Source organism: Vigna umbellata, chromosome 8 (genome assembly GCF_029865625.1).
Source record: "Vigna umbellata cultivar VRB3 chromosome 8, Vumbellata_1.0, whole genome shotgun sequence".
Classification (NCBI taxonomy): Eukaryota; Viridiplantae; Streptophyta; class Magnoliopsida; order Fabales; family Fabaceae; genus Vigna; species Vigna umbellata.
In genome coordinates, this window is record NC_142172.1 from 45,952,500 (window position 1) to 45,964,924 (window position 12,425).

The window sequence follows — 12,425 nt, forward strand, 5'->3', positions numbered from 1 at the left end:
ATTATAATAATGTTAAAATATCTATTAAAATATTAATGATGCGTTTAATAATGATTTGTTTTGTAATCATATGCAAAAGAAATATATTGAAAGAATACTGGTCTTAGTTAAAATTGAACATATTGGTAAGAGATGGTAACAAACATAATCTCTAGTTCTTATATACTGATCAACGTCATTACAGTAGTTTAATCAAGTGTATAGTTGATTAAAAAAGGTTACAGCAGAATAATTTAATAGCTGTTTTAATGATAGAAAACAAAAAATAAGATATGTTATAACAGAACTCGTGACAACTCACACAAGAATCCTAGTTATATTATATTATGTTTAGAACATCAATTTGTAAATGATACCAAAGAGCATATATATGAAAGCAACAAAACAAAAGAGAACCAGAACCAACAGAAAATTGTATGCAACTTTTAGAGACAAATTAACACATTTCCCAACTCCTAGATAATATATCTATGTGCATATACTTGCATTGTTTTACAAAAAAAAAATTAAAATACATCTTTAAAATTTTTACCTTTTAGAAACTCATTTTGTCCTATATCTTATACGGTTTCCACACATGAAAATGTACATATTGGATAATCCCTTCACACATATCCTTCTCCATAACACACTTATTCCTTTCTTTATCTCATCTCCTCTCCTCTCCTCAAACGTAAGTATAAAATATTAATTGACATGTCAAAAAAATATAAAAATATCATGCATACATCAGTGTAGCAAAGACATTTTATGTTGATCAGAAAAAGTTTTCTATGCTAGTTTTGAAATTGGCGTATATACAATCGACATAGAAAGTTGGTTATTGCCACAATAGGCATAGAAATTCACAAGGTCAACGATTTTTCATTTTAACATCATTCACAATTTTCATATATACATTAGTGCAGAAAATATTTTTTATACCGATTTTAGAACTTGTATAGAAGCAAGGGTATAGAAAGTATCCATGTAAAAAGTACTATTTTTTATATCAATTAAACACACTCAAACAATAGCAATAAAAATTTGTGAAGAACAAATTTTCTCAATGCATATAGCAGCAAAATCTAAATCACAATGAAAACATAAACTTCCAAATAGGTGATGAACATAAACAAAATATGTTCTGACAAATATGTTAACACCTCAACAGGAATGAAAAATGAAATAGAGAAGGGGAGGGAATAAATTAATTTGTTTCTTATTGAAGGGTGCTGACGTGTGAGCAAAGAAGACCCGGGGCATGCTCAACACGACAAGTGCAGAGAATGATGAAAAGTGGCTAACGCGCGATGGTTCTTGTTAACGGTGGATGCTGGAGGACATGATGACTAAAGGGTAGATGGATGAACAATGTCTAGGGTTTTGGTGCCAGAGATAAGTGATGGTGGTGGATGAATGGTGTGCTCTAGAATGCCAAGGCGAGAAGAGAAATGACACGAGCATAAGACTATGGGTAGAGAAGGCAGTTTAGAGGATTTGTGGTTGCTAGGGTTTTGTGAGGAAGTGGATAATGGATATTTTTTTTTCCTTGAAAAAAATAAGAAGTTATATTCTATTCAAGTTTTAATTAGAACTGGTATAAAATTTTTTATTATTTATTATAAAAATGTCACAGTATCCATTTTTTATATCGATTATAACTGTAACTAATATAAGGTTTTTTTCTTTATTACAAAAATGATATTGTACCCACTTTCTATGTCTGTTATAACTATAATTAATATAAAAAGTGTTACTATATTTACAATTATACCACCGCGCTACTATTTATTCCTGATGGATTATAACTAGTATAATCTATAAAAAAGTGTTTTTTACACTAGTGATGCTCAAAACCTCATCAATCTTTGTCTTCACCCAACCATTTTTCTTTGCCCTTCTCAAACTTACACTAGCACCTTCATGCCCTGTACACAACATGGGGTCGCGTGCTTCACCAGTGAATAATGTCGTCGTGGATCTGAAAGGTAGACCTCACACAAAGAAGGAAGCGGACAACACCATTAACAATTCTAGTGCAAAAGGTTGTGGAAACAGGAGTGGAGGGAGGAAGGGAAGCCCTTGTGCATGGACAAGAAGATAGGAAATACCCAAATATATCAACAACATGAAACCAAATATAGATACTGAAAAGTCAAAGGGAAAGATTCTAATAGTTTGTGTAATAGGAATGAAGGAAACCTTAAATTAGATAAATCACCCACTTACCAAACAAGAGAGAGAACGAGAGGGTGCAGGGAGGAGGAAAGCTAGGAGCATGTGAAGTGCAACGGAAGAAATTAAAGATATTATGTTGATTATAGGGAAGAATTGATGTAGTATTTGTATTCAAATTTAAAATGATGTATGTTCTCATGTTCTATGATGGTTTTAGGTACATTTAACATAAAAAATCTTGCATTTTATTACAAAATTGTAACCACTTCTACATTTTATATTGGTTCTAATAATAGACATAAAAAATTTCAAATCATATTTGTAATTTTGTTATCACTTTACTTATTCAGAATGGTGAATTATAACCACTATAATAAGTTAACATAAAATCCAATTTTGTACTAATGATATATATTTATCTTTTAGGTTTAAAGACCAAACTATATTTTTGAGATAAAAATAAATTTAAATTTTATATTAAAATTTAAAAATTGAAAACATATTTAATAAAGAATGGAATAATTTTGAGCTTTAACAATCCTTAAAGTTGACCAACCAAATCCTTTTAGAAATGTAGAAACAAAACTACAGCTTCGAAGTAAACAATATCATTTAACAACATTTACTATTACTACTTATCAAATAATTACTTACTTTGACATTGCAATGCTTTTAACATGAACACCTCCTTTTACCAAGCGTAAGAAACACGACAATAGTAGTACTTTAGGACACACTAATATCTTCCTAATTTTTTTTATATGAACTAATAAAAATCCATAAATACAGGAATGACTATAGTAATTTCACAAAAAAGTAATTATATTACTAATGTTAAACTTAAAAGTTGAATTTTCACTTGCTATAAAATATTTGTACAAGAAGTAATTAATACTACATTTAAAAAATAAAAATTAAAACATAATGATCATTCATTCTCATTGCTCCAAAACATGTGGTTGTTTCGTGTCTGCTGCCCACACTTGTTTGAAGCCACTAAAAGTGTGGTCGGTAGATACGCGGATCTCATTGGACGGCGTGGATTGGATTCTGGTCAATGAGAACTCTCTTCCATATGGTTTTATTAATTTAATTTAATTTTCGCAAATAACAAGATAATCTTAAGAAAACCTTTAACAATTTAACAATACAAAATAATGTGAAAGTGTTTTGCAGGAGCATCTCAAACTGGAGATAATAATTGAGTAAAGTACCCCATAAAACATATTTTCATTTGAGGAATTTGAGGTGATGCCGCAATTTGTTTAAAAAAATTTGAAATGGTTATACGCAAATCGTTTCTTATTCTTCTGCCAGGATAATTTACAATTTCGTCAGTTTCTTCTCCTACAATCTAGATTAAGGTTGACAAAAAAAATTGTATTCATGATGGTAGAGATAAAAATATGTGAAAATATCTTTAATGAATAATATAGATAATGAATATAAGTATTTAATTATTTTAAATTTATATTTTGTTCAAATTCATTTAAATTTGTATTGTATAAATATTTTAATGAGTAACTTCATTTGAATTTTATTTTAAAACTAATTTTCTGCTTAATTTTATATTTCAAAAATTTAATTTTAAATAATTTTATTCAAAATTAAAAGAAAATATATATATATATATATATATATATATATATATATATATATATATATATATATATATATATATATATATATATAAACAGATATCAATAGTTATCATAAAAAATTGGCAGTTTCAATGGGTATTATGTATATAAAAAATTTGTGAATACTTTTTTTCGGATATTCAACCGGCAATGAGGTGGATACAAGATAGATTCTTTTAGATAAAATAAATAGTGATTAATCACTATTTGTATCTAACCCGACATGCTATTATTCCTATTTCAAACTTGTAGTAAAAGTTTATCTTCTTTATAATTAGAGTATTGATATTGTAATAGAAAACTCTTAATAATATATTTAATTTATAATATCTTATATATAGGTATTTATTAAAAGATTAATTCCTTTATAATTACGCTGAGTAGTCGTATGTAACAAGTTTTGTATGGAGTCTAGGTTCATTATTTCATTAAATTTTTAATAAAGATTTGATTAATTATTGAAAAATGAGGGGCATCTAATTTTAGGAGGTATAATCTCCAAATCCATGCCGAATTCATTTTTACAAGCTATCACCACATTACTTAATTAGTACTTTTAAGATGGAGTTTGGCTAGAATTTTTAATTACATTGTTTTGTCAGTTTATTATAAGCTCCAAAAACCTTAATGAGTTAACCCTTTTTTAACACAACTATGATTGTGTTTATAGTCTGAACACAAGTCACCGACCCACCGCAGATTACGCACAATCTCTGTGTTGCAAATCTTGGTGACATCTTCCTTTGGCCCTCTCTTCTTTATCTATCAATTCCTTGCTTTACCTTAATTAATACACATTTTTTTAATAATCCGCTTCATTAATGGACTTAGATACATTAATTCACGCCACAAGCTTAAAGTTGGCAAAGAGATTCTTTTCATTTTTCTATCACAACCACCCCAACACGTCCTCATACCATTGCAAATTGCACACAATTAATAGACAAACGCTATTAATTAGTCCCTGACAAGTCATAATTAATCAGAGGTTTTCTCGTAAATAGCATGATCTAATTCTTTGGTGTTAATTTGTTACTACACAACTTGAAATAGCACAGCATAACCCGCGCATATGGTTCTCCTTACATTCATATTCGTTACCACCCACAGTGCAGCATGTCTCTCAACTTGGTTTTTAATAACGTTAATAGGTCTTTGCAGACAACATATCACAACTTGGTCGACAGTATCTTCATTTATTTTCCAAAACTATCACTGGATTTTTTTCTTCTTCTAAATGTTACTATATATCTCCCATCATTTGTATAAAAAATAAATTGAATTTTTTTTAGTCAAATTACAAGAGACGTGATATTATTTTAAATAAGTAATGGTTAAATCATTTTCATATTCTTAATTAACTACAATGTCTAATCCCCTCATATTTTACATTTTTCTAAAAAAACTGATAATATATATATTTATAGTAATGCTTTTCTTTCATTGGGTGGATTGTGAAAATATATACAATAAGATGAGATTAATAGTTTTTTCGCAATGCCTTTCTCCATATAGAAAACTTAATGTTTTTTTGGTGCATAAAAATATATACAATAGATTAATTATTTTAGTAATGATTTTCTCGGTATTCAATACTTGGATTGATCTCATAATTTCACTTAAATCACTTCCCAATTGCGATAGTTTGGTTTGATAATATAATCACTGGAAAATCATATACTTTAGACTTTATTTTGTAGACCTATTGTAGAATGGGTTTAACAATTATTAAAATTTCTCTTTAATAACACTAAAAAATCGTTATTATTGCAGATGAAGCTAAAATAAAAAAATATCGATTAATCACAAGTGACTTCTAATGTAGTTATGAACATAATCGTGGTTATATCTCAAAGAAAAATAACAACGAATTAGAACTACTATTATAGATGTGAACACCAAATTCATTAAATTCTTACCCCGATTTCAACTAAAATTGTTTATCCAACCATCATCCTATTTAATTTTTTAAATATTGATTTGTTTTGCAGCTATACTCTAATCTTGCATTATTTAATAATTTCAATATCACAATTGATAGACTATGGTACAAAGGAGAGTGATCTTACATCATTTATATATGTGAAATATATATATATATATATATATATATATATACTCATAAATAATATATATATTTTATTTGCCCTTCATATACAATCTGATAGATATATTTTCCAAAGTTTTTTTATTGGGTTGAGTGATAAATTTGTCTAAATCCAATTTAAGTGGAATTGAGTATACTCATAAATACAACAAAGTTTGCATCGTTATACAATGCACCTAACATAAGTACAACTTCCCTTCAATTATTGTTTTAATTGAGAATCAAATTCGTTATCTTGAATTTGGTAGCAATGGTTAGATTAGGCGATAACTATTAGATTAAAGGCTATCATTAGTAATTAGGAATTGTTTCTACTTGGCCTATTATGTTAAGGAAAAATTTACAACAGCTACGACCAGCATTGCAAGAGTAAACATCATAGAAGTCAACAAAAAAATATAAATTGATGGTTTGTATGAAAATATATTTATTTTTCACAAGAACATTACTAGGTTTTCCGTATCCTTATTCTCTAATAAGTTAAATATATCTCACCTTAATATTTCCTAATATATAAACTATTCATAAAATTTTGTCCTATTATTGGTGATTTAGAATAATTATGTTTTAACATTATATTTGAATTTTTAGAATAATTAATTTGCAATATTGTATTGAAGTAATTTTTAGAATAATTAATTGTTATAATAATTATAGGACATTAAAATATATTCACATGATTTTCTTTTTAGTTTTTTTTTTTTTTTGTAAATAGAAATTTCCCCGAACTATCTTACAAGATGGGTTGAAATTGAAGTTTTTTACGGAGGCGAATTCAAATATAATAACATTTAAAAAATATTTTAAACATTTATATACCAAATACATTTATATACAATTTCTATTATATATATATATATATATATATATATATATATGATACTTTCAACAAATATTAATTTAACTGAGAAGATGATAAGAGATATATTTTAAGCTAATATGACTATATTCAAATTAGGTGATTAGATTTGTTATTAAATAAAATAAAATAAGTTTAAAGTCGCGTAGTCTATTATATTTTCCAACTCAAATGCAAAGAATAATATAAACTTACCATACTCAAATCAATTATGATTAATTATAACTCTTATAAAATACACTTTATATTTATATTATAATTTTAATTTATCTTTAATTATAAATTTACAACATATCTTTTAAGTCAATCCATGTATATTTATAAATAATCTGATAACGGATAAATAATAAATGACAAAATATATCTAACAAATATTTTATTCTTTTACTATAATAGACTTTTAAAGCACTTTTGTATTATCTTAAAAATAAAGTTTCAACTTAACTTAATCTATAAAATCAACTTATTTACACACATTTAATATTATAAATTTAGTATCACAAACACAAAGCTAATATAAACACTTAATAATAAAAGCACAATAATTAATGGTAAGTGAAAAGTAAAAAATTAGATAAATGTATTACGGGTTAACTTGTAAAGGATAAATATTGTTTAATCATTAAAACTAAAATTCAAAATCTGAATCAAATTAATTAAGTTTGTATTTTTTTTTTTTCAATCTTAACAATTAAAAATTTCTTTATATTGGATTCATTCGTACGATGAGCACCCTACAAAATTAATTAGATAATGCTGTGAATATCAGAATATGAGAATATCTACCAAAAAGGAGTCCAAGGAGGAAGGGAAGATTCCTAGCATCTCCTCATCTCTCTATTTTATGTTACACATTGCAGACTTCATTTACCAGCCATCAAAGCAGAATAAACTCTACTTACTAGTTAATCATCTCACATTTTGGGTTTTAATGGCTTCTAATTTCCTTGTGATTATCTAGTCAACATAAGATTGAATGGTCATATTATCATGTAAACATAATCTTAGTAACTATCTCCAGATTAGACAGTTATAATTTATACGTAGTATAGTCATTATTTAAGACAATTATATCTAATTTTGATTAATTTACAACAAAACACAATTAATACTGATGGAGTTACAATTAAATACAAATTTGAAATAAAGAAATAAATAATGATATTTATCATACATTAATTACTAAAATGATGAATATTTTACTAACTTTATCATTCGAATACTTATTACAGATAATTTTCGGATTCGATTAAACAGAATTGAATGACGAATAATAACAAAGATTGAAACATCCTAGACTTACCGAAAATAACCTTGACGCATAACCGAAATATTATTATCTATAATCGAAACACTTATAATAATACAAAGGATTAAAGTTGACAACCTAACTATCAAATCGTAGGTAGCTACAATCTTTTAACAAAAACAATATCAAAACTGTTGTAGACAGAATCTTCCCAGTTCCTACACTCTTCATATACGTATATAAATTAATTGTTGCATTGTAATCAATTGAATATTAAAATATTCACTTTAGCGGTGGAACTCCTTTCGAATACCAAGAGGCAGCACCGTTTTACTTTCTTTAAGAGAAGAATACAAAAACAAAATGGTAACAATTAGATAGGAAACATGAACACAGAATTCCATTTATGAGAGTGTAGGGTAAAGTTGTGAGTCTAGATTTTTTTTGTATAAAAAATAATACTTTTTTCTACATCATACAAAATAATAATAATAATGATTATCAATACTTCTCTTGTTTATCCATTAGGGCAAACAACAAAAGAATAAAAATGATGTGTTGAGTGAGTTAACGTTAGAGTAAGAGACAGAAAAGTTCAGAAATAAGAAGGGGCAGAGTGTAAAAGAATCGGGACAGAGAATCTTAAAGTAATCGAGTAAAAGAAGAAACTATTTTTTTAGGGATAAAATGGAAAACAAAGATTCTATTCAGCCTGATTTACTTCTTTGACCGAAATTCACATAAGAATAACCGAAAGAAGACGGATAAGAGTATTGAGAAACGTGTTGCTTTGGGTAATAGGTTTTAGAAGATTTATTATTTTGGTACGTTAGTGTTGGAGGTGTGATTAATTGAACTTAAAGAGAGAAGAGAGTTAAGAAATGTGGAAAAAAGAGGAAGAAGAAGGTATTGCATATTTGTGAAAGATCCTGTCCAGCTTTTCATGTTTGAAAAGCGAAACTAGTTCAATGTATGAGATAAAGATCACATGCCCATTTGCTCTTAATTTACTTCCTTTTAAATAAATCATCACCTTGCATTGACTCTAATCTTCCAGATCCATATCAAAACTACACAAATTACATACGTTGCAAAAACCAATCCACATAATTACTTTGGGGCACCCAATCCTAAAAAGGGGACAATTTTTTAATTTTGGGAAAACCTCACATTACAATTTTTTAATCACGTTTTGGGAGTTTGTCTGAGTGTTTTAATTTCAGAAACCTTATTTATTACGTTCCGAGACGATTGATTTAAGCTGAGTAATTTATGTAAATGAATTTGTAAAAATGGGAATAAAATGAAATTAGAATAGTGAAGAAGTCCCTGACATCACATCAGAGAGGCTTTTTATAACAGAGGTGGAAGGTGTTGTGTTCTCGCAATCCACACAAAGACGACACGACACGATACGATACACCGCGACCTCTTAAAATCTTCTTTCTCTGTATTCATTGATTCATTCGGAGTTGATTGGAAATTGGAATCATGGGTTTGCAAAGCGAACTAAACGACGTGTCGTCGGGTTCGATTCCGCTGCTGGTGTTGGCGCAGATAGCCATGTGCGTCAACTACCTCCGCTCGATGCTCTTCGCGCTGTTGCAATCCCTAGGTCTCGCCCGATTCCACACGCACCAGATCGTCGACGACCGCTTCCTCGCCGCCGTCGGATCCGGCCTCGCCGGCCTCATCATGCTCTCCGATCAGCTCGCCCTCAACAACCAATTATTCTTCTTCAAAGGAGCCGCCCACGACCACACCTGCGTGGTGTGCCAGGCCACCTTCCAGGACGGCGACCAGCTCCGCATGCTCCCCTGCCGCCACGTCTTCCACCGCCCCTGCTTCGACGGCTGGCTCCACCACTACAAGTTCAACTGTCCTCTCTGCCGCTCCCCGCTCCTTTCCGACGAGCGCGTGGCCCTCACCGAACGCCGCCTCGGCCGACAACTCATCTCTTGGTTCTCCCTTCACTGATGCGGCGCCGTTTCCGTTTTCCAATCTCCCACTTTTGCCCCTCTTTCGCGATCACTTTTTACAGACCTGGACGCGGTTTCTTTTCTTTTTTTCGTTTTTTACTTTCCCTCCTTTTTTTTTTTTAATATTGGTCTTTTTATTTTTTTTTTGTAGGGTTTTAATATTACTATTATTAGGCTAGATTTTTTTGTTTCTTTTTATCTTATTAACAGTAGTTCTGGTGAAGGTATTTTTTGAAGGGTTTTCTAGCGTCTGAGAATCCTTTTTTATCTGCTGTAAATTTTGCACTCCTGTGTGTCTATTCCAATAATCGGAGATATTAGAAAGTTTATGCACAAATTTCCATAACACAGCACACTGTCTTACCCTCTCTTCCCGTAAACGTTGGATGCATCATCTAATTCAGCGAATGGAAATTAAATAAAAAATATGAGGAAAAGGAATATTTATTGTGGAAATTAAATGTGTTGAGAGGATGATGATATTGGAAATTGGGTTGGAAACAGAAGAAGGTAGAGTTGTGTGTGTATGAGGTGGAGAAGTGAGTGGTGAGTGAAAGTGGAGCCGTGTTAGATTATAGGTCTCTCATTAAAACTCAGTTGTTGAGGGGTCGCTGTAAATACCATTTCTCCCTCTTTCTTTTCTTTTTCTTTCCTACATTAATTCTTTCAACAACTTTACCTCAATCACTAAATCATATATCTCTGTCTATTTTATATTAACATCTAATTTTCTTAATTCATTTATATTTCAAAACTTTACTTCAAAACCCTACTAAATTTAACATATGATTGACCCTCATTTTACAGTTACACGTCAATGCCACTATTATCACCAATCTAACATTTTACAACCAAGTAAAAGGACGAAGATGAGAATACACGTATAAGTTCTGTGTTCATTTTAAATCACTAAACACTAAAGTCTTCTCTATAATTACTTTTTTTTTCTTCGCATTGAAAAGAACAAAGTGTATTTTTTTTTATTGAATTCATGTGAGTGAGAATATATCGTTACCATAACATGTGACGAGGCATGATTTTCATATCCTTCCAAATATAAAAAATCACTATAGATATAAATTTTTATTCTGTACCCAAAAACATATATAATCATCATTCTTAAAAAAAAAAACACATGTGTCTATACTCATGTTTATACTTAATTTTGAAAACTCTTATATTATTTCTTACTCTTTACTGTATACGATGAAACCAAGTATTTTCATAAAAATTAATACGAATTCCGAGAATACTAGTATTTAGGAATTTATTTAGGTTAAAGAGAAGGTTTGAAAATAATTGAGATGATTGAGACATATGAATAGTTATGGTCCGAACAGAAAACCCCTATGAGCTGCATCACTTTCACATTTTTTGTTGTTTGAATAGTTTTAGAATGGACCCAATCCAACCTTTACACAGCTTTCGTACAACAATTTCTATCATTATTGCTCTTCATAAACTCACATTGCTCACCTCTCTATGCATTTTTTTTTCTTTTTTTCAAGCCAAGGAGTTCAATCTTCAATGCCAAACAGAAGCCACCAAAATGGTTAACCCTCAACATCTCGCAAATTTATTAAAAAAATAACTATTTGACTTTATTTCATTTACAGTATCAATTAAAACAATATATGTGTAAATGTTCTTACCTCAAATCCATTAAGATGCATTATCAGAGTCAAATATTATATTCAAAACATTTTTAATCTTATAATTGTAACTCCTTCATTGTTTATATTTAAAAAGCACATCAAAATGTTAAAATATTGAATGAAAAATATATATTTAAATTATGTTTTAACTTTTATTTTAATAATGTGGAACTATTATTACTGGAATGACAAAAAAAAAACTAAAATTATGCATGCAATTATGATTTATTAAAAACTTTGAAGTCATGTTTGCAGACATAATTTTAGGAAAAGAAACACAGTAAACCAATTAAAGTTGTGTTACCAATTACAACTTCAATATAATTTAAAGAGAAAAACAAACAAAGTTGTACATAGTGATACTTTCAAACAAAAATCATGCTTTAAAGAAAGACTCACCTATACGGATAACTTTTAAAACTTTATTCGATTCACTAATTTAAAAAAATAAAAAAACTCTTATTAGATAATTCTTTCTTGGCATCCTTCAATTATATATCAATCATTACCCTCATCATCGTCAGATAGGAACACTTAATCATTCTAATAATTTTCTTCACTTTGTAAAATGATTATTTCACACCTTAAAACTATTTAAAATGATGTTTTGACAATTATTCATTCAACTCCTTAAAGTTAGTGAAATCTTTTGGGAATAAACATTTCAATGGAACCATGGAAAAAAAAGTAACTAAAAAAATAATCATCACATAGTTCTTCAAACTTTTAAATATATAACACTTCAGGTAAATAATAGTTTATATATCTTAATCAAA

The 12,425-nt window shown here is 28.9% G+C and overlaps 1 protein-coding gene across 1 annotated transcript; it reads left to right on the plus strand.

The window, feature by feature from the left end:
* Nucleotides 1-9,354: 9,354 nt before the first annotated feature.
* LOC124828246 (E3 ubiquitin-protein ligase RHA2A-like) lies at nucleotides 9,355-10,340 on the plus strand. The gene has a single exon (XM_088096152.1). It carries the CDS (start codon nucleotides 9,507-9,509, stop codon nucleotides 9,990-9,992), a length of 486 nt encoding a protein of 161 aa, XP_087952278.1. The 5' UTR covers nucleotides 9,355-9,506; the 3' UTR covers nucleotides 9,993-10,340.
* The last annotated feature ends 2,085 nt before the right edge of the window (nucleotides 10,341-12,425 follow it).

Excerpts from the sequence above, each read along its gene's own strand:
- LOC124828246 (XM_088096152.1), top strand. The coding sequence starts at position 9,507 with ATGGGTTTGCAAAGCGAACTAAACGACGTGTCGTCGGGTTCGATTCCG.